Source organism: Mustela nigripes, chromosome 5 (assembly GCF_022355385.1).
Source record: "Mustela nigripes isolate SB6536 chromosome 5, MUSNIG.SB6536, whole genome shotgun sequence".
NCBI classification, from domain to species: domain Eukaryota; kingdom Metazoa; phylum Chordata; class Mammalia; order Carnivora; family Mustelidae; genus Mustela; species Mustela nigripes.
The window spans coordinates 33,892,089-33,918,027 of NC_081561.1; the positions used below are offsets into that span (position 1 = coordinate 33,892,089).

The window sequence follows — 25,939 nt, forward strand, 5'->3', positions numbered from 1 at the left end:
GAGCTCCTGGCATGTATCAAAGGCGGAAGAATGTCTGGCTAAATAATGTCAATAAACTGCCATCGAGAGTATGATAGACATGGTGACTTAATTTTTTGTGGGTGTGTGTGTTTTTCTTTTCTCTTTCACTAAGACCATCTTAAATGGAGATGAAAATACTTTGGTGTTTGAAAACCTGAACCCGAACACTCTCTATGAAGTTTCTGTTACTGCCATTTATCCTGATGAGTCAGAAAGTGATGACCTCACTGGCAGTGAGCGCACACGTAGGTGTTCAGCTTTTAAATAGGACATTATTATGTTAAAGTTAATTTAAAAAGTAGAGCTATAACTTTATTAGTAATATTTCCCCAAATTCTGTTTTTTTTTTAATTTTAGCTCGTTTGATACCACTAACAACACAAGGTAAGAGTTTAATTTGCTGAACCATATAAATGACCAAATAATGAATGAATGAATGAATGAACGAACAAGTGAATGAATGGAGAAAATACCACAAAATCCATTGTAAACAGGTTTTTCTGCTTTTAAATTATAAGGCATATCTTGGAACTTTTTAAAAAGTTTTTTTTTTTGAAAAACATTGCTTTACTGCCATTTGTTAAGAAGTCATGTAGGATTCCATGACCATCAGTTACCATGAGGTCAAATTTAGTCTTAACCTTAAAAGTATACTGATTTTAGTGAATGGTGCTTATTTTGGGAGGAGGCCTCATTCTATGAGCTTACTATGTTTCTCAACAACCTTTTTTCAGCTCCAAAAAGTGGCCCACGAAACCTTCAGGTGTACAACGCAACATCTAACAGCTTAACTGTTAAATGGGATCCCGCCAGTGGTCGTGTGCAGAAATACAGAATCACTTACCAGCCTTCAACAGGAGAAGGCAATGAGCAAACGGTAATAAAAAAAATATATGTAACTTGGAAAATTCTACCTCTTCTCCTCAAACTCCTCCCTACCCAATGTATAGTTAGTTGTACTACTTTGAGAGATGCAGAATTTACTGTACTGAGTGGATTTATTTGACTTCATTCTTATGGGAACTTGGACACCCTCTTGGGAGATGAAAGTTGCTTTTCATGTTGGGTAGCCCCACAGCATCAGGGATGTGCCTCATGCATAGACATTTCCCTTAGAAACTCTTAGGGCTGGATTATCTATGAAGATTTCTAGGGTTTTTTTTTTTGTTGTTGTTGTTGTTTTGTTTTTTTGGTCTTTAGATTTTTAATATGTATCTCTCAAACTTAATCAAATACTGAAAATTTGCCAAATTTCTGTTATTGTAATTTTCTGGTTTTTGCATGTCACAAGATATCTCTTATATCTGGAATTTCCAGATCTAGGTGGCTGTTCCCCTAATTCTTACTGTTCATCATTTTTATATTTATCCAAACAGAGGTTTCTGGAAAGGTGGTATGACTGTCAATAGCCTTCATCTTTATCTTTCTGGTCTTCCCTGTACAGAATCCTAGTTCATTCACCTTGCTTATGTTAGGTGTCTGTTTTTGAACCTTCTCCAGCTTTGCTTTGTGAGATGTGTGACTAGAACTGCACATATAGGAAGCATCATGATTTTTTACACCAGGAAGGGATGCTTCCTGATTTATTTAAAATGCCTCTTTTGGTAAGGTTTAGTATTTTGTTGACAATCTTTGGGCTATACTATTTCCTCACAGTCATAGAGAGAGATAAGAGATATGAGTTACTATCAATTAGTCACATGACTTACTGAGCTCTAGCAAATGGGTTCTATGTCTTCCCAGTTTAGAGATGTTAGCAGGCATGGATGCTGGCAGTGGTTAAAGGTTTCTGATACTGCATATTAAGTGGGTTTAGCTGAACCAGACCCTCTTCAATCCTAGTGTGACTTTCGAGTTGATCTTTTGAGGTTTCCACACAATTAGTCTTAGGGAGTATCTTTGGATAGAAATGTTGTCTAATTAAATAGGTTACCAGTAGTACACTAAATACAAACTGTAATCAACTGGCTTTTGTAGGAAATAAGATAAGACACACGTGATGAACTGATATTTTCATGTCAGAAACAGAACTTCTTTTGTCTATGCCAGGCCAGATTTGGGTAAAACTATGAAGCAGGTGAGGCTTGTCTCCAGCATTTCTACTCTTGGTGATAGTGACCCTCCAGCTGCTGCCTTCAGTTTCTTTACTGACTAACAGAGGTTGGGTATAACTTGAAGAAGTCTCATGAACTCACCCTCTGATATGTATTAGCTGACAATCCCTCAAGGTTTGTTGTTCTTAGGGATATTTGCGTTTTACTGCTAGTCCATGAAATAAAGTTTTGAATTACTGATACCAGAATTTTGGAGAGCTGGATGGGAGAAGTAAGTAGACACCCCTCTGCTTACTCATAGGGCTAGTTTTACTAAGTGGATGCCTTTGGATTTGTTAAATATCAAAGGGCTTGTACAGATAGGGATACTTCTTTCTCATAACATCTAATATTCAATTTAATAAAATTAGCCACTGGTTTTCTCTGGCATTCAAAGAGTTGATGGGTGGTAAGTTGGAAACATCTGGACTGTTACTGACATGTCCAGTCATCCAGATGTGCACTCTTTGTGGGCAAGGGGCCATTTTCACATGATTTTAATTAGTATCACATAAATATTTGAATTCAGTAGACTGTTTACAAATCATACAAATTTTCTTTCAACAAGATAGTTAGATGGCCTTAAGCAGTGAATAAAAAATTTCAAAGTCTGTATTTGGAGGAAATTGAAAATCTTCATACCACAAGGCTGGTATCATAGAGATGGCTGGGAACCCCAGCCCCGAGTGTGGTCTGGCAAAGGGTCTAGTCACATAGTTTGCACAGCTAATGTTGTTAGAATGGCAGTTTTGGGGGGGAAACATCAAAGTTTTAGATCTTCTGCTGAATCATTTTAATGTGTTCTCTAAAGCAAATAAAAAACCTCTATAAAAAAGTAAAAATAATAGCAAATGGTGTGGAGCCTCTAATATTTGGCAATTCTTTGCTATCTTAAAAAACTCCTTTCTAGCTCACTTATGATTAATGTCTTTTGGGGGAAGAGATCCATGAAATGTGTTTTGGATGAAATTTTGCTGTGCTGGCGGCAAGCAAGTCGGAATATCTTTTTGAGGTCACCAGTTTAAGGCTTAGAATGCCTTTTGTGATTTAAGGTGCATACTTTACATTTAAAATTATACCATAAGTTATATTTTAAATCTTCAATGTGGTATGTGTTTCCAGATTTTGGCCAGGATCTCAAACAGCTCCTGTGTAGAAAGAGCTTTAACAGATCAGTGCGACCAAGAGAACAAGGCTAACACTTACCCTTATCTTTCTCTAGACCACAATTGGGGGGCGGCAGAATAGTGTGGTCCTGCAGAAACTGAAGCCTGATACTCCTTACACCATCACTGTGTCCTCCCTCTATCCTGATGGCGAAGGAGGTCGAATGACAGGGAGAGGCAAGACCAGTAAGTACCAGGCCCCTGTAGCTTCTTTAATAGCTACCACAGAATCCCATCTTTACTTGGAAAAGGTGGGGTGACACGGTTTTGCTAATCAAATTTTAATGCATTTAAAAATGATATTAATTGCTTTTAATATCCTTGCTCAGAGTTACTGGTTTCTGTTTATGGAGAAAGACAGTTATTACTTTCTGGGACTTTAAAAACCAAAACCAAAACCACCCTGCGACCAAAATATCTCATGGAGAGGAGACGTGTACCAGATTACCAGATATTGTTTTATTTATTCACTACTTCAACAAATATTTGTAGGGGGCCCACTGTGGGGTGCTTGCCATGTTTGAGGTGCCTTGGAAATATCAAGGAACTTGCATTTTGAGTGTGCTTAGGATCATAGTGTTATGTGATTTCTGTGCATTACAGAACCTCTGAATACCGTGAGGAACCTCAGAGTGTATGACCCTTCTACCAGCACCTTGAATGTTCGCTGGGACCATGCAGAGGGAAACCCTCGTCAGTACAAGCTTTTCTATGCACCAACAGCAGGTGGTCCAGAAGAACTGGTAATTATGTCCAGGAGTGAAAATTCCATGTTTATTTAAACTATAGCTGAATGATTTAAAAGGCGAGCTAAAAAGGTCAACCAATTTGCTTTAGGGCAGAAAGAGTTGGTATTCATTTACTAGAACCTGAGAGAGGCTCATAGATTGTTGCCTTAGTGCCTGGGTGATGGAGGGGAGAATTGAGCTGGGGGAAGTAATCATTTCCCAGAATTTTTTTTTTTTTAAAGATTTTATTTATTTTTTTGTCAGAGAGAGAGAGAGAGCGAGAGCGAGCACAGGCAGACAGAGTGGAAGGCAGAGGCAGAGGGAGAAGCAGGCTCCCTGCGGAGCAAGGAGCCCGATGTGGGACTCGATCCCAGGACGCTGGGATCATGACCTGAGCAGAAAGCAGCTGCTTAACCAACTGAGCCACCCAGGCGTCCCAATTTTCCAGAATTTAAAAGGGGTACTGAGAGTGAGTGTAGGGTTCTAGAGAAGTCTTTATCACCTCTTGTAAAAGTTCATACAGGGCACATCTTTATATCCCACTATGACAGTACTTGCTTCTTGACTGGGTCTTGAGTTAGTATTTTGAGAATTATATTGGTTGAGGTATTAGTTCTTTTACAAGTTTTTCAAATCCAGTGCTTTATGTTTATTAAAATCTTTAGGTACCAATCCCTGGGAATACCAATTACGCCATTCTTAGGAATCTGCAGCCAGATACCCCATACACCGTTACGGTAGTTCCTGTTTATACTGAAGGTGATGGAGGACGCACATCGGATACTGGGAGGACATGTAAGTTGAGAAGGAAGGAAAAAATTAGCTTTTTCATTATAAAGGCCACATAGGTCCGTTAAGAAAATTTGGAAAATCACAAATGATAAAATAAATATATACCCATGGTTTATCTTCCAGACACCATCAACTGTTAACATTTTGATGTCTGAAATAACAGATTTATGATGGTATTTTTCTTCTGAAATGATACTATCAGGATTGATGAATGTGCATACAATCATCAGTCTGCTATTTCAATCATTCTTTCACCGAACACAGTTCGTTTTGCTTTCTTTTGTGCTTTATACATTTGTGTGAAGCAGTGCTTTGCAATTGGCTTTCAGGGTGTGAATTGTTTATTGCATTACATGATTGTACATTTCTCTGGTTTGCTGATGAAGTGCTTTTGGTCATCAAAATTCTGTGTGCTTTTGTTTACTGTTAACATCTTGAGTAACCAGTTAATAGCGGTTTTCTCATTCTTTGTAGTACTGCTTACAGGCTCTTGTGCATATTAATAAAGAATTTCTTTGGCTTTGAAAATATGCTTGCTGGTGGCTAAAAGGAAGCAAGTATGGGTGGCTTCTTCAGGTAAAAGATCAGTACTCTAGAAAGATGATGTTTTTGGCTCAAGTAGACTTTGGGGTTAATACATGGAATTAATTTGTATGTTTTTCTAAGTCCCACGTGGGGCAGGTAATTGAAAACTGAGTGTGTGTTCTATTTCTCCCTCCTTTTGTCTTTTCTTTTTTTTTTTTTTTTTTTTTTTGGTTTTGCTTTTCTCTCTTTTCTTCCCCTTTAAAAAATTTTTTTTTTAATTTTTTATTGACATATAATGTATTATTAGCCCCAGGGGTACAGTTCTGTGAATCGCCAGGTTTACATACTTCACAGCATTCACCATAGCACATACCTTCCCCACTGTCCATAAGCCAACCACCTGCCTTTTTTTTTTAATCACAGAACATATCAGTACCTATTTCTTGAATGAAGAATGAATGAATAAATGAATGAATGAGTGACTGAAGCCAGCTGACTGAGTTATATGTGCTTCATAGCTGTTGTCAGTTCATACTTCAAAGGCAGACACTGTAAAATCTCTTTTCTCTATCTCTGCATTATCTGTATTGGAAAAACGAAGCTTCTTTTCCACTTTCCTGTCCCTTATCCCTTGTCCTTTTATGGCCAACCCAGCACTACTACTTTTTTTTTTTTTAAAGATTTTATTATTTATTTGACAGACAGATCACAAGTAGGCAGAGAGGCAGGCATAGAGAGAGGAGGAAGCAGGCTCCCCACTGACCAGAGAGCCCGAAGTGGGGCTTGATCCCAGGACCCTGGGATCATGACGTGAGCCGAAGTCAGAGGCTTAACCCACTGAGCCACCCAGGTGCCCCCAGCACTACTACTTTTACTAGCTTGTTCTTATTGGTACCAACTTTGCCTCCAAATAGACAAAGGCCATAACTGGCTAACCTAGACTAAGTTTGGATCTGGAGAGTTTTAATTTGCTTTTGTTTGTAGATAATTAGAAGGGGAAGGAGGACAGTGTTTTATCCTGTTATAGAGTGTAAGTCCTAGTGAAGTGATCATGAAAACTTGACATATATAAACAGATTTCAGAAAATATGTGTGGGCTTCTCTTTTCCCAGTGGTGAGAGGGCTGGCAAGGAATGTCCACGTGTACAATCCGACGCCAAACAGCCTCGAAGTCCGCTGGGACCCCGCACCTGGGCCCGTGCAGCAGTATCGTGTCATATATTCTCCTGTGGCCGGCACGAGACCCTCAGAGTCTGTAAGTGATTTTGTCCTCTTAGAGTTCAGTCCAAGATCTGTGTAGATTCCCCTGTAACTCTGGCCCTGGCTACTGGGCCAGAACAGTAAGTCAGTTGTCAGTGTGGCCTGCGGTCTCCTGGAAGCATCCTTTCCGGATGAACCTAGTCTTGTGCTTGTGTCTTGTTCACTGCCTGTGAGAATGCCAGTCACAGACGTGACAATCAGTAATGCTTAGATGGTCGCTTCTGTGTATTTAAGGCAGGCGTACTAACTATAGGGGTAGTTGGAAAATATGAATTTTTGGAAAATACAAATTAGCTATATGAGTTAACAAGCCTAGGAATAAATGCAAATCACTGATTGACCTTGTCAATATGGACTTTTATTGTAACATAGAAATATCTCCTTTATGAAAACGTCTTGACGTTTGCCTTCACTGGCCTTACAGATTGTCCAGTTTATTTTCCCTTCCCAGTACTATTCAGTTTTATAAGTAGATCAATAATGTAAGAACCAGGAATTACTAATTTGAATAAGAGTAGACTTAACACACCTCAGGGAAAGTAAATTGATAGATTAATTTATGTATTTATAAATATGGACAATGGTGGCAAACAAAGATAAACAAATAATTTGCCCATCCCTGTATTTGGCAGGACTTATTCGGACAACATTGCCATTATCCATTTGTGGAGTGGTTCTCCATTTTAACACAAAATCTCTTCCCTATTAGCCTGTGTGGGGAATCCTTTCTCTTTTGTGTGTCTAACATCTGGGATGCTCTGTAGGTAACTACCATGAGCCCTGGATGTTGTATTTGAGAATCTTCACAGTAAACATAAAAGAGAGATATTTGAAGCTACTAAGGGTAGCATAGTATGTTTATTAGCTTAGTGAGTATGAACTCACTTTTTTTGGGGGGGAAATTTCTGAGGAGAAATTGTATCTCACGGTGTGGCTTTGTCAGATCTCAGGAGGGCGCATAGTAGTGAGCTTCTGACGTGCCTAGGCTCAGCTTTTTATTATAAATGTTACTATGTTGACTAATAGAAGACTTGATAAGCATTTGAGTTGCTGTTGAGCAGAATTTGGCATTTCCTCCCCTCCAGATTGTGGTGCCAGGAAACACGCGCACGGTGCACCTGGAGCGGCTGATTCCCGACACACCCTATTCCGTGAACATTGTAGCTCTCTACTCAGATGGAGAGGGGAATCCCAGCCCTGGCCAGGGCCGAACGCGTGAGGCAGAAATCCTTTCCCCACCCCATTCCCTTGTAACTCGGTTGGCAGGGCTTCTCTGAGTGAGTGAGAAGTGGGAGGTGGGTGGTGACTGAGAGGTGGTGAGAGCTTTCTCCACCTCTGTACAGGCAAGGGTAGGCCTGGGCATGTGGTTCTGCCTGGCACCTCCACATTCAAATTCCAGGCTGAGGCTCTGGGCCCGTGACTGCCATAGGTGCTGAGTGAACTGCAGTCGGCCGTTTTCTCATCTGGGACTTAAGCTGTAAGGAGGGGCTTTTCTCTTCTGCCCTGCAGTGAGTCTTGTCACCAAGCGGGAACTTTAGAAATGTGAGGGCTGGTCATCTTTATGTTTCATTAAACAGGAGGTGGTTATAGTAGTTTAAAATATTCCCTTTCTCTCCCAGTCTATATATTTAGGCTCAAACCTAGCTCAGTGTTACTGAAAGTTCAGCACGTAGCTATAGCTCTGAAATGTAGCACTTTCTGTTTATGGTTTCCCATTGAAACCAGAGGAGGTATATATTTTATCAAAAGCGGGTAAACATCCTAATGAATGTGAAGCTCCCACAAGTAACTTCCTTAATCTGACCTGGGAAAATTCTTTTGTATTCCTCCCGCCACCTCCATGTCCACCGTGCTCAGACAGGCAACTAACTTGATTGTATTTTTATTTATTTAGTACCACGAAGTGGACCAAGAAATATGAGAGTCTTTGGGGAGACAACCAACAGCCTCTCTGTAACCTGGGATCATGCCGATGGCCCAGTTCAGCAATACAGGATCATTTATTCTCCCACTGTTGGAGATCCCATCGATGAATATGTGAGTCCACTTCTCATTTAGTTGAGCATTTTGTAAACTCTGACCTGGTTGGAAGGTGAAATTAAGGTTTTTAGTTTGGGAGTGTATTGTGATTACAGTTGAATAATTGTGGGACACTCACATTTTATATGACTTCCTCTGACACAATATTGGGAACACCCAAAGGCGTCTATTGTCGCCCACGTTACAGAGAATCAATGTCTTTGGGCCCATTTCTGTTCTAAAGACAGATTGAAAAATTGTCTTATTGCATGAAATGCATATTTCTAGCCACCTAATTTTATTTATAGGAACTAGGTCTAGTGAGACATGATACCTAATATTTTGAGCTACTTAATGCTCAAAAGATGTGACAATCCACATCCTATCTTTCCTTTAAATTTATTTTCACTACAAGATAATCCCTTAAGTATTCAAGCGCTAACTGATGTCTCTTTTCTTTAAATTTAACGTTTTTTGTTACACTTTGGTTTTGGAATATACATGCACTCATATTAGTTTCAAACTTTTTGTGTGTCACACTATTTCTTGAGAACTAGATTTAGGTTTCTTGTAGCTTCCTCATAGGCCTTACCAGGCATATCCATTTGTTATGGTTGGAAATACTCACCACTCTTTAGTAAGTGTAGTGATTAGCTGAAGTGTTATTAGGTCAGCCGAAGATTACACAAAATGTTGATAGTAAAGCAGTTAGGTCTGTGGTTTACAACCATTTTGCCACAGACCCTCTTGGATCATCCCCCCTTTGTTATCGCTACATTATGTTTCATCTATTTGAACTTGATACATTAAGCTTTAATTCAAACCTGCATTTTTATTCATCAGAAACACATGTAATTGTCACTTAGAGTTTCTGATCAAAATCAGATAAACAGTTTCACCACACTTATTTTGCCAGAGCAAAGAAGCTGGTATTTTAATGTTTATTCAGCTTTGCCATGGGTGAATATTCGACTTCCCTCCACTTTCTGAAAACATTAAAAGTATAGTTTCTTCCCCCAATTCACCATTTGTAATCAGGCGACTCTATGCTGGGAATTACTGGTGTTAAGTGAGGCACGTTGTTTGTAGAAGTAGAGCATAAGGTTGGGAGAGAGATTGAGAGATTTATCCGGTTCACTTTCTCATCATGGAGGTAATTGAACATACTTTCACCTCCTGTTTTTCATCCTTTCCACTTGATTAGTATCAGCCAACCTGATCTTCCTGAGGGCAGGCTCAGAGTCTGTGTTTGCTCACCGGTGCATTCCCATAGCTCTGACCACACTTGGCCTGCTGTGGCTGCGTGGTGCATATTTATTGCAGAAATGCATGGAAATGTAACCCGCAGATAGGAGATATTTGTTGCAGGAATGCATGGAAATGTAACCCACCGATGGGAGATAGAGACAAACGAAGTGCTGCTGCATGCTGCAGTGGTCGGTAACGTGTGCCCAGCTGTCGTGCGCATTCTTACCTTTCATCCTCACCATTTCCTCCAGAGATGTTAGGTCCCAAGGCTGGCAAATGGCAGACCTGGGATTTGAACCCAGATGTCTCTGACTCTCAGACCATTCTCATGCACTGCACAGAGGCAGTGTAGACCTTGCTGACATGAGCATTGTACAAAAGAAGCAAAGCATGAAGAAACCTTGCTGTTTATAGAAATACATAAAACCGTGTTGTCTTTTGTTCTGGAAGGCCTCTGGCTGATAATTAATTTGATATTTAACTTCCCTACAGACCACAGTCCCAGGCAGAAGGAATAATGTGATGCTGCAGCCGCTACAACCTGATACTCCGTATAAAATTACGGTTATTGCGGTATATGAAGATGGGGATGGTGGCCATCTAACAGGAAATGGAAGAACCAGTAAGTGTCTTATCCCTTTTATAATTTTTAAGTTTTGCCTTTACCAATGCATCCCCTATATGCCATTAATACTGCATTAACATTTACATTAAATCTTGAATTTTGGCAAAAATGACGTGGGAACAGAATTTGTATTTTAACTTTTTAAAAGTCCACTATAAGAAGAAAGAGGAGACAAAAATCTGCATATTCTTCTTTGCTTGAGATAGTTTTATTTCTCCTTTGGAAAACCATTGCCTAGTCTCTGAATAATGTTTTAATTTATGTAGTATCAGTGAAAGAGGTAGCTATTGACTCAGCCAATGTATTATCAACAGAAAAACACTATCCTGATAGAATCTTAAGCCATAAATAAAGAAGCAAGGTGATTAAAAATCATCTTCTGTCTTTACAATTTTTTCTATTTTTTCTATGGTACCAAGTAATTTACAGAAAATTATCAGCATTTAGACCCCTTTCTACCTTATACAGGAGTCGATTGTTTAGAGCAAAGGCTCTCCAAGTTGGTTACTCATTGAAATCATCCAAAGAACTTTTTTTATTTATTTTTTTAAAGATTTTGTTTATTCATTTGACAGACAAAGATCACAAGTAGGCAGAGAGGCAGACAGAGAGGAGGAAGCAGACTCCCCGCCGAGCAGAGAGCCCGATGTGGGGCTCTATTCCAGGACCCTGGGATCATGACCTGAGCTGAAGGCAGAGGCTTTAACCCACTGAGCCACCCAGGCGCCCCTCACCTGAAGAGCTTTAAAACATACTTGTGCCTGGGTACAACCCCCAGAGATGCTGATGGAACTGGCCTGAGGTGTAGAGTGGATCCGCTTGCCTTCTAGTGTACAGCCAAGATTGAAAGTCACTGGTTCAGCATAAAGGCAGGCTGGACTATAGGTCTGAGTTCTGAGTTCTGTTACTGGTCAATATTGGCCTTCCTCTTTCCACTTCACTCCCCAAAAATCCACTTAAGTAAATGGTTTCAGGATTCTTGCTACACTTGGTTGTTCTAACTCTTTTGGTGCTTAAATAATCTTGATATTACAGAATTTGGGAGAGGTGACATTTGAAAGCTCCCAAGAGAAAAGCATGACTAGGATTATTTTAACTTAGTCTCTCAAGGCCAGGAAGTTACATATTTATTGATATTTATGGTCTACAGGACGGAGTCAACAGAGACTCAGTTTAGTAATTCAAAATTATTTAAATGGAAGAACATTTCATTTTTCACATTCCTTTAGATTTTAGAATATATTGTGGTACTTTCTGGGGGAAACACATGTTTTAGAATTTTGTGCTTATCAAAATATATAATTTTTTTTTAACCAGACTTGAATTTTCTAGGATGTGCCAAAGCCACTTCTAGTTTCTCTTGAAAAAAAAAGAAAAAAGTTCTTAAGTTGAATTCTTTATTTGTGTGATGCTATAAATAATAACTCAGGGACAAGTCAGCATGCTGCCTAACATTGGTTTACAAGGGTATGGGGTTAGTGGCAGTACCTCTGGAGGCTTGAGGCTTTGCTCCAGGTTTATGCTGGGGGAGGACAAAAGGGTCCTGGGAATGAGCATCATTTTAGTCGCAGCTAGCTGTGTGGTCTTGGGCAAATCAAATCTTATTTATGTGATAAGGTCATAGGACTAGACAGTTTCTAAATTGCTTTTTGGCTCTAACAATCTATAATCTATAACATGCTAAAAATGGTGTGAGATCTCTTGTAGTTTCTGTAATTCTGCATTATATAACCTAACAGCTCTGGGACTCCTCAGTTCCTGAGTCCATTTGAGTTGCTGTTCGAATTTGGAAAACTAGTAAGATTTCTGTTAAACGTTTCAACACTTTTAGATTGTTTTCTGGATGAGGGTATTGTAAGATTTTATTAAGTTATGCTCATGGGACCACACTATCAGTACTCATAATCAGTGCTCATGAAGTTCTGTGTTCTCCTTGTGTGTCAGCGAAAGGTCAATAACGTGTGCCAATATTTGCTTGCAGTGGGACTGCTTCCACCTCAAAACATACACATCTCTGATGAATGGTACACGAGATTCAGGGTATCCTGGGATCCTTCACCTTCTCCGGTTCTTGGATATAAAATTGTGTATAAGCCAGTGGGTAAGGAGTCATCTTTATTATCATAAAAATGCATCGGAGAGCTATTTTTTTATGAGGGAGCTAATTACAGTCTTTTGATCTGTTGTCACATTGAATCCCCTCCCACCAGAGGCAATATTTTTGGAAATAATGTTCTAAGCCAATAGTCTGAAGTGTCATTGTTACTATGGGTGTAGATGAGACTCCCTTCCAATTGCATGATTAAAAAGTTTGGCCTGGTTCATAAAATTATACTAATGGAATCTGAGTCCAGACATTCTGGATGTTATTATGATTGTGAAATTATGCACATTTAATCAATATAAACTTCTGTATTTTCCCATTGAGTCAAGTTGTTATTCCATTTTGGGCATATGCATTTTAGTTTATTCCTGCCGAGCTTGTTTTCCACTTCCCATTGACATTTACACCTAAATGGATACCACCTTGATTAATTGATTTATTATCTTTTTTTTTTTTTTGAGATTTTATTTATTTATTTGACAATCAGAAATCACAAGTAGGCAGAGAGGCAGGCAGAGAGAGAGGGGGGAGCAGGCTCCCCGCTGAGCAGAGAGCCTGATGTGGGGCTCGATCCCAGGACCCTGGGATCATGACCTGAGCCGAAGGCAGAGAGGCTTTAACCCACTGAGCCACCCAGGCGCCCCATCTTTGTTTTTATGTTCTGTCCATATGCTTAGCAAAATGGAGGAAAAATTCTCTTCGTACCAAATTTGCCAGGGTCTCTTCCATGCACCCAGAAAGGGTGATGACGGAGAGATGACAAGAGAGGAAACGTGGGCCTTAAGAGAGATAACTAAAAGAAGGAGGAGGTGTTGGTAACTGGGGGGACCTTCAGTAACCAAACTTGAGGCATGAGGACCAGACTGAAGCTCTTAAATCACCACTACGACAGATTGGAAAAAAATGTTAACTGAGCACCTACTGTGTGCAAAGCACCATGCTGCCAAAACGGGGCTTAGAGAAGAGGCTTGAAGGTTTAGGGTAGTTAATTGTCTGATTGAGTTTATTCATTAAAGGAACATTGATGACATATCTACTACATTCTAGGTACTGTGCTACATACGTTTTGAGAATAAGAGGGGAAGAATTTGGTCTCTGTTTATAGTTTTGTTTTTCACCATGTAATGGAATGTGTGTTACAGTGAGCAAGTACATAATGGACTGTGGAATCAATGGTGTTCATACTATCATTTGAGTATAACTTATTTGATTTTAAAGAAAATTTGAGACTAGGTGTGGAATATTTTTGTCTTTTTGTGATTGTTATTCAAGGTTCCAATGAGCCCATGGAAGCTTTTGTTGGAGAAATGACATCGTACACGTTACACAATCTCAATCCTAGCACCACCTATGATGTGGATGTTTATGCTCAGTATGATTCTGGACTCAGTGTCCCCCTGACGGATCAAGGCACTACCTGTGAGTCATAAAACTTTTTCATGGTTGTAAGAAAAATGTAGTACAATTTGCAAGGCCAGCCTGTTTCAGTTTTATTTCTTCTTAACATATGCATGTTTCCTCAGCATTAAGTGAGTGGTTCTTTCTTGTCCAGCCAAACAAATATATAAGGAACATAATTAAGTACACAAAAAAGTATGTGATGAGGTATTTTTATATCTCATAAGATATTTCGAATGTTGAAAGACAAAAAGTATAGAAATTATGATTTATCCATGAATTATCATAAAATTAGATTTGGAATGCTATTTGGTTTTTTGACATATAATGTTAAAACTTGTATTATCTAAATACATTGATTCAGTTGAAAGTTTTCACAGAAATGCCACATTTACGGACTCAGCCCAAAGATAGGTTTTGTTGTCAACAAGAACTAATGACTATTTAAGGACTTAGAAAATAGCCCTTTAGAAACATATTATTTTACATAAGATATCTTTGTCATTTATAGTGTCCAGTGGAACTATGTGGAATGTCTTTCCCTTGAAAATTAGTGATAGAAAGAGAGGTCTGTTTTAGCTGTACCACATTTCCATGTATGTTTCATCTAAGTTTCTTACAAGGAGACATACTAAGAATTTAGGCATTTTTTTTTTTCAGCCACAGTAGAAGTTTCAAAATTGTTATGATTAAGAGTATGCTTTTTTGTTTTTATTTGTGAAGTAAATTTATTTCTTTTTTTTTCTTTATGTTGTAGTGTATTTAAATGTGACAGATCTGAAAACTTACCAGGTTGGATGGGATACATTTTGTGTTAGATGGTCTCCTCACCGGGCAGCCACCTCCTACAGGCTAAAACTAAGCCCTGCTGATGGTACGTGTGCCAAAAAAATAAAAAATCAAATAATAATAATAATAATAGAACTAGAGCACATAGTAAAAACATTTTAAGCTTCAGGAAAAGAGATGAAATGATATATAAAAATGTCTTTAGATATAACTGATGGTGACACTGGTATTTCCTTTTGTCATAATCAGGAACCAGAGGACAAGAAATCACAGTGCGTGGATCAGAAACCAGTCACTGCTTCACTGGTCTTTCACCAGACGCTGATTATGGCGTCACTGTTTTTGTGCAGACACCAAATCTCGAGGGACCGGGAGTCTCTGTCAAAGAACATACCAGTAAGTTTTTAAGTAATCTGAAAGTCTCTGTAAGGCTTCCAAATAGAATGTTCTAGGTGAGGGAGACTTAAGTGACTCCTGCTTAGCCACCTTTCCCTATGGGCCACAGTAATGATTATAAAGATGGCAGATTTATGAAGAAGGAATCTGTGGCTGGTTCAGGACCTTTCTCTACAACAAATCCATGTTTTCCCTGTTACAAAGTTGGTGTTATTTTAAGGATAAGGCTACAGGAGGGCAATGTGGTTCTAGCTGGCAGTGAGAAGCAGAATATGCACCAATAGTAGTGACTTTTACTCATTGACCTTATTCGAAGGCCTTCCATGTGTCCTTTGATTTGTGGTTTTGTTTTCTGCAGCTGTAGTCAGTGTTGGAATGACTACCAATGATACTAAATTTGGATAAAATAGAATTTCCAGTCTATGAGACTTGGTCTGCTATCTAGGAGTTAAATTGCTCTTAAAATGTGATATGTGATATGGAATTTGTACAGGTTATGTTCTTCTAATTATCCTCCTATGTTCTTCTAATTATCCTTCTAATTTTTTTTAAAATTCTAGCTGTAAAACCAACAGAAGCTCCTACGGAGCCACCCACGCCTCCTCCCCCTCCCACAATTCCACCTGCCCGGGATGGTAAGTGGCAGTACATTCGGCTGATAGGATTTATAGACTCCTTATTTATGGAGCCTATTCATGATTTCCAATTGATATAGGGTATTTCTGATTTACTATTCTTGCTGAAGAGTTTTTAGATTAAAAAAAAAGTTTATCAGTAATTGTTCTCCTCCTCTCTCAGGCCCATTTTGTTATTTATGAAATCAGTCATAAACGATAGCTCTTCAGTTGGAACCATTTCCTTAGGTTTGCAGATTAATGTGTAGTGATACTTTGCATCCGCAGTCACATGATGGGCATTTCTTTCTCCTGGCTGCTGGCATCAGTAGGCACTGTGAACTGTTTTGGTTGTATCTTCAACCTACCCCTGGGGGCCTTTGGCTTTGGAATTCCTGGCTTCTGCCCTGGATTGCACAAAGCTAAAAAATGCTCATTCACTGAAGTTTGCACCTCAGTCACTTGCAGTGAACTGGCAAAAAGACATGCTGAGCTAATAAGTCTGGTCTCACAGTAATTTGAGGGCAATTCTCAGTGTTTTATCAGATTAAGTTTAAGCTAATTAACTACTGGTTTATTCTTTGCTCACATTCTGTTTTCAGCATTTAGTTGAAGGAACTTCGTATTTTTAAAGTATTTTTCTTTTGTCTTTAAAGGTTCTAGAAAGCTATAACTTTATTAAGCCTATTAAATAAATAAAACTAAAAAAACAAAAGTATTCTTATAGGATAAAATAATATACAGGGCAAATGTATTATTATTATAAGATAAAATAATAATGGGTTTCTTTAAATTAGACTATTGAAAGAAATTCAGTAAATAAACTTGGCATAAAAATGTTAGTTTTTATTTTTCTTAGTAGACTCTACTTCTTAAAGCAGTCTTAGAGTCATAGCACAGCTGAGTTGAAACTACATGGAGTCACATATGTATCCCCCCTCCCCAGCCCCGTCACTCAGCCTCTCCCAGTATCAACATCCAGCCCCAAAATGGTGCATTTGTTACAATCCATGAGCCTACACCAACACAGTCCACAGTTTACATTAGAGTTTACTGTTGGTGCTTGCTGTATAGTGTACATGTTAAGTTTTATATACTAAAATTTCAATTTTTTTAACCCTCCAAGTCTAAAAATTCAAATCAAAGACATTATTTTATCCCTTCCCTTTCTTCCCTCTGAATAATTTTAGTGATTTAATTTAAAATGAAAAGACACTATTTGTACCAAATTTTTGATAATTACATACAAAATCTCCAGACCCACTGATGGCTGTTCTTAAATTCTGGACATTGTTGCCTTTCATTTGATTTCCTCTTCATCCATTGTTTGAAGCCACTTGAATAGTTCCATGAGGGAAGAGCATATATTTGCATAATGGATCTAAACAGATGGAGTAATTCCAGAGCAGAGGTTGAGGGGTAGTTAGACTAGAGTTTCTCAAACTTTATTATGCATGTGATTTGTCTAGGCATCTTGTTGTTGCTAATCTGATCCAGGAGGTCTGGGGTAGTGCCCAGGACCTGCATTTCTAGGAAGCTCCCAGGAGATGCTGCTGCTATTGCACTTCACTTTGAGTTATGAGGTTTTAGGCTACATTTCTTGGTTTTGTAACTTCATTTGAATGAAATATTTCACAAGAATTGGGGTTTCTCGTTTTTTTTTTTTTCCTCCCAGTATGCAAAGGGGCCAAGGCAGATATTGTATTCTTGACTGATGCTTCCTGGAGTATCGGGGATGATAATTTTAATAAAGTTGTAAAATTCATCTTCAATACTGTGGGAGCCTTTGATGAAATCAGTCCTGCTGGAATTCAGGTAGGTACTATTTCATAGGTGGTTATTCATTTGTAATGTCTTGCTGGGTTTTTTTTTTTTTTTTTTTTGAATATTGTTTTTTACGTAGAAAGGCTCAGGCACCTGGGTGGTTAGGTGGGTTAAGCCTCTGCCTTCAGGTCAGGTCATGTTCTCAGGGTCCTGGGATCGAACCCTGCATTGGGCTTTCTGCTCAGTAGGGAGCCTGCTTCCCCCACTTCTCTGCCTGCCGCTCTACTTGTGATCTCTGTCAAATAAATAAATAATTCTTAAAAAAAAAAAGGCTTTTCAGAATAAGCTATGTTTTGACTTCTGTTATTTAGTATTTTCTTGACGCATGCTATCTTGAATTTTTGGGAATGAGCTGGGTAGAAATGGCAAATAGAAAAATAAGCCCTCCTCTAGGTATTTTCTTGGCTAGATGATATTCCTTTTGGAGATTTTAGGGCATTCCTACTCTGACTTCCTTCTTAAGACTTTTGATGATGATACTTTTTCCATAAAAGGTCATCTAGTGTTCTGGAAACCAAATGCATTATGATTGTCATGCCCTGTTAAGTTAGAGGACTCAGCGATGAATAGTGACTGGAGTGGGTGTGTGGTATTTTGTACTTGGTCATTGTGGCATTCTAGATTAGGAAAATAAGAGATTTTGACAGAAGCCACAAATAATTTCATAAACAACTCACTCTTCTTTTATGGAATGTACAAATTTCAAATCTCCAAATAATCCTTTGAACATTTTTGCAACCCAAGAAGAGTAAAAATTCAAGCTAGTTAGTTATAGTCCTAATTTAATGTGTTAGCAACCAAGCCCCTCTTGGGGGGAGGGGGCTTCTTTTAGAAACTGAGATTTCTGATAAAAAGTAAAAATTTAAAATAAGTACTATATTTTATTAACTTCTATGGGCCAGCTACTTCCTATATATGATTATCAGTCCTTTAAACAACTCTAGAAATTAGGTATAATTATCTCCATTTTACTGATAGGAAAACAAAAGCCCCAAGATGCAGAGAACTTGCCTTAGGTCACATAGCTACCAATTGGCAGAGCCAGGATTTGAGCCCATTGAATTCTATGAAGCTTGTATTCTTTCCAGTTAATCATACTTCTACTAAGTTTGTGGTAAGAAGAAGCAGTTGGCTGAGAACCAGTTGCTTTGCTGACATTTGAATTCCAGATGGTGTGTTCCCATATCTAATCCTGGAAGGTCACTCTTCCCCAGCTTTACCCATCCCTTTCTATATCCTAGAGAAAGGATGTGGTTACCATGTGACTACAGCATATTTACAATGTTACTGTGATTGGCAATTTCATCGAAAAGTAGACATGAGAGAATTTAATGAGGAAATAGTAGTCAGTGTTATAGTATTAGCTATAAGAAGATTATAATATTCTGTTAGCTCTAAGGCACTTCCCCATTCAACAGCAGGAGGAGCCACTGTAAAGTTAAAATATAAAAAGAGGTGTCTTAACCTCTTGGACCACATTCCCTTTCAGGTCTCATTCGTGCAGTACAGTGATGAGGTCAAGTCTGAGTTCAAGCTGAACACGTACAATGACAAGGCCCAAGCCTTGGGAGCCCTCCAGAATATTAGGTACAGAGGAGGCAACACAAGAACAGGTACGGTTTATCAAAGTTTATGTAGACCTTCACCTTCCAAAGTTTTGGGAGTGGTAGAACTGGGTGTACTATCACATTTCATTATTCAGATTCTTATCAGTTGAGTGTGACTAATGGCACTGGGATAGTTTTTGCTGAACTGACACTAAAATGTTCCATGTTGCACTCTATAGGCAAGGCTCTCACATTTATTAAGGAGAAGGTCTTGACCTGGGAGAGCGGCATGAGGAAGAATGTCCCCAAGGTGTTGGTTGTGGTCACAGATGGTCGGTCACAGGATGAGGTGAAAAAGGCAGCTTTTGTCATCCAGCAGTCAGGTAAGCACAGGCATGAATTTGATGCCTAGTGATTGCACTCATTATCTTAATGTGTTTTACATGTTCAGGAATGATAGCAAAAGATGAAACCGCTGCTTTTACTTCACTTTACTTTTACTTTACTGTTTTGCTTTACTCTGGACTCTGTACCTTTGAAATGTTAGTTTATATTTAATCATGGATGGTTTAGCGATTGCTCAAAAGAGACAATGTGTATATCTTTGTTCAAGATGTGACTTGAGGTGTGTTAAAAAAAAACCTAACATCCCCACAGTGGCTGGAAGGCTATGGAATGCAATTAGAGGATGCTTCTAGAGCAGGCTTCCTGCAGATGTGAACTTTGATGCTGGGTCCCTGAGCAAGGAGAAACATAAGGAAGTCTTTATCTTTTAGCACATCCTTGCAGATGCAGACTGAAGGCAGATTGCTAAAAGGAGGTATAGTGAGGTCTCAGGAAGACATCTTTGGGGTAGACCTTGAAAATCAAATATCCTGAGAACCTCCTGCTAACAACTTCCCCTTGGATTTGTTTTTTAAAAGAATTAGTAGAGATGAAATGAGGTCTTACCAGCATTCACACTCTCCACAACCCTAAATTCCAAACCCCAGGTAGAGTCCAAGGTAAATATATCTTGGAGAGAATTCTATTTTGTGCATGATCTATTGTAGTAAATTGCAAAATAATTTGTTATATGGAATTTGTCATCTGCATATACATGATTCTTTGGCTAAAATATGAGTCATGATTAGTGCGAAATCATACTGTTTTCTTTCAACACATATTGTTCTTTGCACTGACTTTTTTAAAATAAATTTTTGCCTTTATGTTAAGGAGATATCTACAATTTAGGGGTTTTGGCTGATTTAAATTTGGGATTATGAATACTTGCTCAGGTTACCTTATTCGTATCTCATTAGAGAACTGACTTCTTATATAGTCTGCTTTTTCTACTTTCAAATTAAGCTTTTGGAGTGGACTCTTTGTTTATTTGTATTAGTCTAAATAAATGAAAGTTTATTGCCAGTGGGAATTGTCGATTCCATTTTGAAAGTAGCCAGAGTGTCTCCTTTGTGCTTGAGTTTAATTGAGAATATCAGTTTCAAGAATTCAAATTTTAAAATGAGCCCATTCTTGGTTTCCAAATTATATAAGCTTGAAGTGTTAATAGTGCCTAAGAGAGCTATGGAATGGGTGGGTATATTAGGACTGTGTTCTCTGTGAGGAAATGTGCACCACTTTCTGCTGTTAAAATGTGCTTCTCTTAACTGATAGGATTTTATTTTAGGAAACCCAATTAGTTGAGTTTTCTAAGCCAGAACATAGGAAGACCTGGGAGAAGTACATGTTTATTAAAGAGAGTTTATGTCAACCAAAAGGACTTGCTGCATCTACTGAGAAAATACAGCATCATTTCTGAAAAGATTTTATTTTGAATTGCTGAAATAACAAAGGACAGAGAAAGGGATATGTAATTCTCTCCATAACCACTGCTTTGCAGGGTTCAGTGTCTTTGTAGTTGGCGTGGCTGACGTTGACTACAACGAGCTTGCCAACATCGCCAGCAAACCCAGCGAACGGCACGTGTTCATTGTTGATGACTTTGAATCTTTTGAGAAGATTGAGGACAACCTCATTACATTTGTCTGTGAAACTGCCACTTCAAGTAAGTCATGGTCCAAAGGGATTCACAATCTCACCTGTTTTGGAAGATAACAGCTTAGTGGGAGATAACAGCTTAGTGGACAACTATCTGTCCTATATGGGATCAAGTCTGTGCATAAATAGATTCTGGGGAAATCACTTGGGAATATGATGAGTCATTGTTCCTACTGAGATTGTGCTGAATGTGTGTTTGTCACAGGTCCGCTTTTAGCCTTGACGATGTAATATTCCTTGTATGGAAATGAAATGTTTTAACATAACCCTTTTCCCACCATCCCAATGCTATTACGTTTGAGTAAATTAGTCTTCAGCTTAGAAATGCATTTATAGAAGCATTTCTGTGAGATGAAGGTTTTCCCTATTAGTAATCAATTGGTATTTGTTCTGCCAACATCGGTGATTCAAGGGAGCAATGAAAACACTGACCTTTGCGTGTGCACTCCATAGAAATGCACTTGGTTCTCATTTGTTTTTTTGGGTGTAGATTTTTTGCTTTTTGCCAAGACTTTAAGTTCAGCTTTTAAAATACAGTGAAGGACCAAAGATGAATTATTTCACTCAATTTATCCTCTTCCCCATCCATAAGTGCTAATTCTTGGGATATCATATTTTTAAGACAGTTTTGTGGCTAGTACAGACCACTGGTCCTAGGAAAAGCTGTGCTTTACAAGTATTATATTTCCCCCTATTTAGCATTACCGAAAACTTAGACTTCCCGTAGAGGTGGCAATAGTCAACAAACACCAGTGGTTTACTATGAAAGCTTACCCTGAAGCTCCACCTGGACTCCCTTGAACAACAGGGGGTCCTGAAAGCCACCCCAGGTAGCCCTGGCTCTGGGGGCTCCATGGTGAAAACTACAGCACACTCCTCACTGTTAGGTGGTGTTTGGTAGCCAACATGAGGCTTAGTAGCATGGCAAAGATGGTTAAATAGGGACAAACTCCTCCTGCCTTTGCATACACACAAGAGGAGAAGTGAGTTGGGGGAAATCGGAGGGGGAGACAAACCATGAGAGACTGTGGATTCTCAGAAAGAAACTGAGGGCTTTGGAGGGGAGGAAGGTAGGGGGCTGGGTGAGCCTGGTGGTGGGTATTATGGAGGGCACGTATTGCATGGAGCACTGGGTGTGGTGCAGAAACAATGAATGCTGTGGAGGACAAGGGGAGTTAGAGAGGACAAGGGAGTTGAGGGAAATTGGAAGGGGAGGTGAACCATGAGAGACTATGGACTCTGAAAAACAATCTGAGGGTTTTGAAGGGGCGGGGGCGCTGGTGGGAGGTTGGGGGAACCAGGTGGTGGGTATTAGAGAGGGCGCGGATTGCATGGAGCACTGGGTGTGGTGCAAAAACAATGAATACTGTTACGCTGAATAGAAATAAAAAATTAAAAAAAAAACAATAAATGATGGAACACTGAAAAGAAATAAAATAAAATGAAAAAAAAATCTCTTGGGAGGAAGCTTCTTTATTGAAGAACATCTGAAAATTTAATTCTTTTAATTATATTTTAGTTATTGGCTTCCCTTTTAAAATCCTTTAACTTTATTTAACTATTCATAAGAACACTGTAGAATTCCCGCTTGGAGTGGAGAAATTTTCAAAAACATTGATTATACCAGTCAGTAGTAGAATTTCTACCGCATACAGGAGGTGTACAAAAATAACTTAAAAAGGGGTAGATTGTTGCTATTTTTTATAAGCGAATCAGCAGTTACTTGATACAGGTACACAGCTGACTTCCGTGTGTGTATGTGTGTATATCGTGTTGATGAATCGTACTTATGGAGCACTGTGCATTGCAGGTTGCCCTCTCATTTATTTGGATGGCTACACGTCCCCAGGTAAGCCTTTTATACCCTTGAACTAATTTATTTCAGGATTTAAGCAATAAAATCATTAAAATGACCTCATTTCAATATTTGCTTTTCTTTTTTTGATGTAAAGGTTTTAAGATGCTCGAAGCATACAACCTGACAGAGAAGAATTTTGCTTCTGTACCAGGAGTCTCTCTGGAGTCAGGGTCTTTCCCCAGCTATTCAGCTTACAAGCTTCAGAAGAACGCCTTTGTCAATCAGCCCACAGCGTAAGTGGGGCTGCTAGGAGGTTCCTTTTCTTTTCATGGGCCTGACACTTCATGGAGTTTCTTAGAATTTGTGCTGATTTCTTAGAATCTAGAAACTTTAGAATCGTCAGAAGTCTCCTTATGGAAGATTCAATTTAGTTTCCTTAAATACAGCTGGGTCAGGTGTCCCAGGACTCCATCGGGTCCCCTAGGAGACTAGGATTCAAGCCTTTCTATTCTCAGACCCAAGAATCTCATCCTGGTTTTGTAGTATTATGGATTACGGACCTTTGAGGGTTTAAGGCGAGGATTATAGATTTAAGCCTTCTTCTAAACAGGAAGGCAACTACTTATTTTTAAATAGGAAGGCAACTAATTATTTTGAACATTTCTCCCTGTGGTGCAGAGAGACTGAATGGAGTAAATGCAGAATGGGAGCCGGCATTCTTTCTAGTGTTTCAGGTCTTCAGAAGATGAAATGTTGTGGCAGTTTTGCTTGTCCAAGATCAGACAGACAGTGGTTAGTTTTTATTGGCCAGTACTCTGGCAATCTGTTGGGTATCTCTAGCTGTTGTTATTTTACTTCATGAACGTTTTCACCTGGGTATCATAACTAAAATATGTATTTTGTTATTCATTAGAATTAAAACACTTTAATGTTGAAAATATGTGCTTGGCAGCTTATGGAGAAAAAAGAACAAGGAGAAATATAGCCTTCAGAACCTTAGGACAGGGTCAGAAAATGATGTCTGAAATTTGAAATGCTCTAAGAAAGCTGATGGAAAATTCAGACTAAAACCAAAGCTAATTTCTTTTAAGAAAGCGCAGATCACATTGTTGTAGTTTGACCACATTGGAAGTTCCTAACTCTTTCATGGTTAAGCATGTTGGTTCACAGCTTTAGCTTTGTCAGTGTTTAACTTTCAGTCACCGCAAGATATGATTCCTACATTTTAACTTATGACAGCCTACCGTGTTCTCAAGAGTCAGAACTTGTGGCTGAACGAAGCTGAAAGAAAGAAGCATAAATGCAATTAGAGGTTTTTTCATAAGCACTCACTAACAGAGGAAGGAGAAAAATAGATTGGGTGAGAGATGTATGGAGAAGGTAATATTTTTGACATGGAATATTATGAAGGTAGTGGGTTTTTGCATATACAAAAGGCAGCATGTCAGCTTGCCCAGAACATATGTTTCAAGAAGCAGGGCTGCATTGTATCCCAAAGATACCAGTGGTGTGGTACTGGGACATGAAACCTTAAGAGATACTCTGTGCCCTCTGTCAAAGTTTGTGGAGGAATAGCTTCTTTTCTGTCCAAGAGTTGATAAGTAAAGCCTTTTCCCTGCCTTCGGGAAGAAAGTATTAAATGGTCTCAGACAGAAACCCATCAATCCTACCTACTTCAAAGCTTCCCCCAGAACAATGACTGACTCAACTCTGGAAGAACACATGGAACCACATTTTTTGTCTAACAGACTTAGAGCCAAGAAACACTTCCTTTTAATTGAATCACATCCTTTATTATCACTAAACGTTTGCACATGTACATGGCCTTAACATTTATTACTGGTTTTATTTTTGGGAACATGTGAGCTTCTGGAGATTATGTGATTTATTTAATTTCAAGGGAGGAATTTGAAAGTGTAAAAATGATTAGAGTTAGGGATGGAGAAATTAAAACTTTAAGCCATATGACTTATGATTTCATACCTTTGACATTGGAAATTAAGTATATTTAATAAGATTCATTCTTTTTAAATTACATCCATAGATAGAATGTTTATTACTCTAAAATTATTATATAATTTATAATCATCTTTGTGTCTAGAAAAAATTAATAGGATATTAACAGTTTTTAATAGTAGACTAAAAGAACTAAGGGCTATTTCCCAGACTTTTGTGCCTTTAGCAGATAGTAAAGAATCTATAATTACATATACATGTATTTATATACATAAATATATATATTTATAAATGTATAAATATAAATAATCTATTAACTGCTTATGTCATGAATCTTTAGTATTCTTTTGATGTGTTTCCTAAATTTCCCTCTTCTAATATGTAGCCAGATTATTATGAATGGATTCTAATACTACTGATAATGAGATTATCATACAAAGATTTAAAATATCTTCTATTTCTTGTGAGAAATCCTTATTAAATACTAATTAATCAATTATGTTTTATCCAACAGAGATCTACACCCAAATGGACTCCCTTCTTCATACACGATTATATTATTGTTCAGACTTCTCCCAGAAACTCCCAGTGACCCTTTTGCAATTTGGCAAATAACAGATAGAGACTACAAACCACAAGTTGGAGTGATTGCAGATCGTAAGGATTTTTATCTTATACTAAGGCACAGGCATATGTATTTTTGATTATGTTTTCTCTTTCCATCTCTTTAAGAACCTTCTGAATATATATATATTTATATATTTATATTTATATAAATATATATATTTACTTGATATATATTATTTTATATATATCATTTTTTATATATTATTTTATGTTTAATGTTTTAAAAATATGTCAGTAAATATTCTTTTTTTTTGCTGTTTTTTTTTTATTTTTTATAAACATATATTTTTATCCCCCCCAGGGGTACAGGTCTGTGAATTACCAGGTTTACACACTTCACAGCACTCACCAAAGCACATACCCTCCCCA

The 25,939-nt window shown here is 38.3% G+C and overlaps 1 protein-coding gene across 3 annotated transcripts in view; it reads left to right on the plus strand.

The window, feature by feature from the left end:
• Positions 1-25,939, plus strand: part of COL12A1 (collagen type XII alpha 1 chain) — a 118,903-nt gene that overhangs the window by 63,948 nt on the left and 29,016 nt on the right. For all 3 annotated transcript variants that reach the window (XM_059400141.1, XM_059400140.1, XM_059400142.1), the window contains 22 exons: positions 134-266; positions 379-405; positions 756-898; positions 3,337-3,466; positions 3,884-4,023; positions 4,674-4,803; positions 6,438-6,580; positions 7,671-7,800; positions 8,480-8,622; positions 10,345-10,474; positions 12,459-12,578; positions 13,854-14,000; positions 14,737-14,853; positions 15,018-15,164; positions 15,725-15,799; positions 17,454-17,593; positions 19,092-19,215; positions 19,389-19,532; positions 21,032-21,196; positions 23,000-23,038; positions 23,142-23,280; positions 25,458-25,600. In XM_059400141.1, coding sequence (XP_059256124.1) covers positions 134-266; positions 379-405; positions 756-898; positions 3,337-3,466; positions 3,884-4,023; positions 4,674-4,803; positions 6,438-6,580; positions 7,671-7,800; positions 8,480-8,622; positions 10,345-10,474; positions 12,459-12,578; positions 13,854-14,000; positions 14,737-14,853; positions 15,018-15,164; positions 15,725-15,799; positions 17,454-17,593; positions 19,092-19,215; positions 19,389-19,532; positions 21,032-21,196; positions 23,000-23,038; positions 23,142-23,280; positions 25,458-25,600 — 2,749 coding nt within the window. The remainder of the gene's footprint in view (positions 1-133; positions 267-378; positions 406-755; positions 899-3,336; positions 3,467-3,883; positions 4,024-4,673; positions 4,804-6,437; positions 6,581-7,670; positions 7,801-8,479; positions 8,623-10,344; positions 10,475-12,458; positions 12,579-13,853; positions 14,001-14,736; positions 14,854-15,017; positions 15,165-15,724; positions 15,800-17,453; positions 17,594-19,091; positions 19,216-19,388; positions 19,533-21,031; positions 21,197-22,999; positions 23,039-23,141; positions 23,281-25,457; positions 25,601-25,939) is intronic.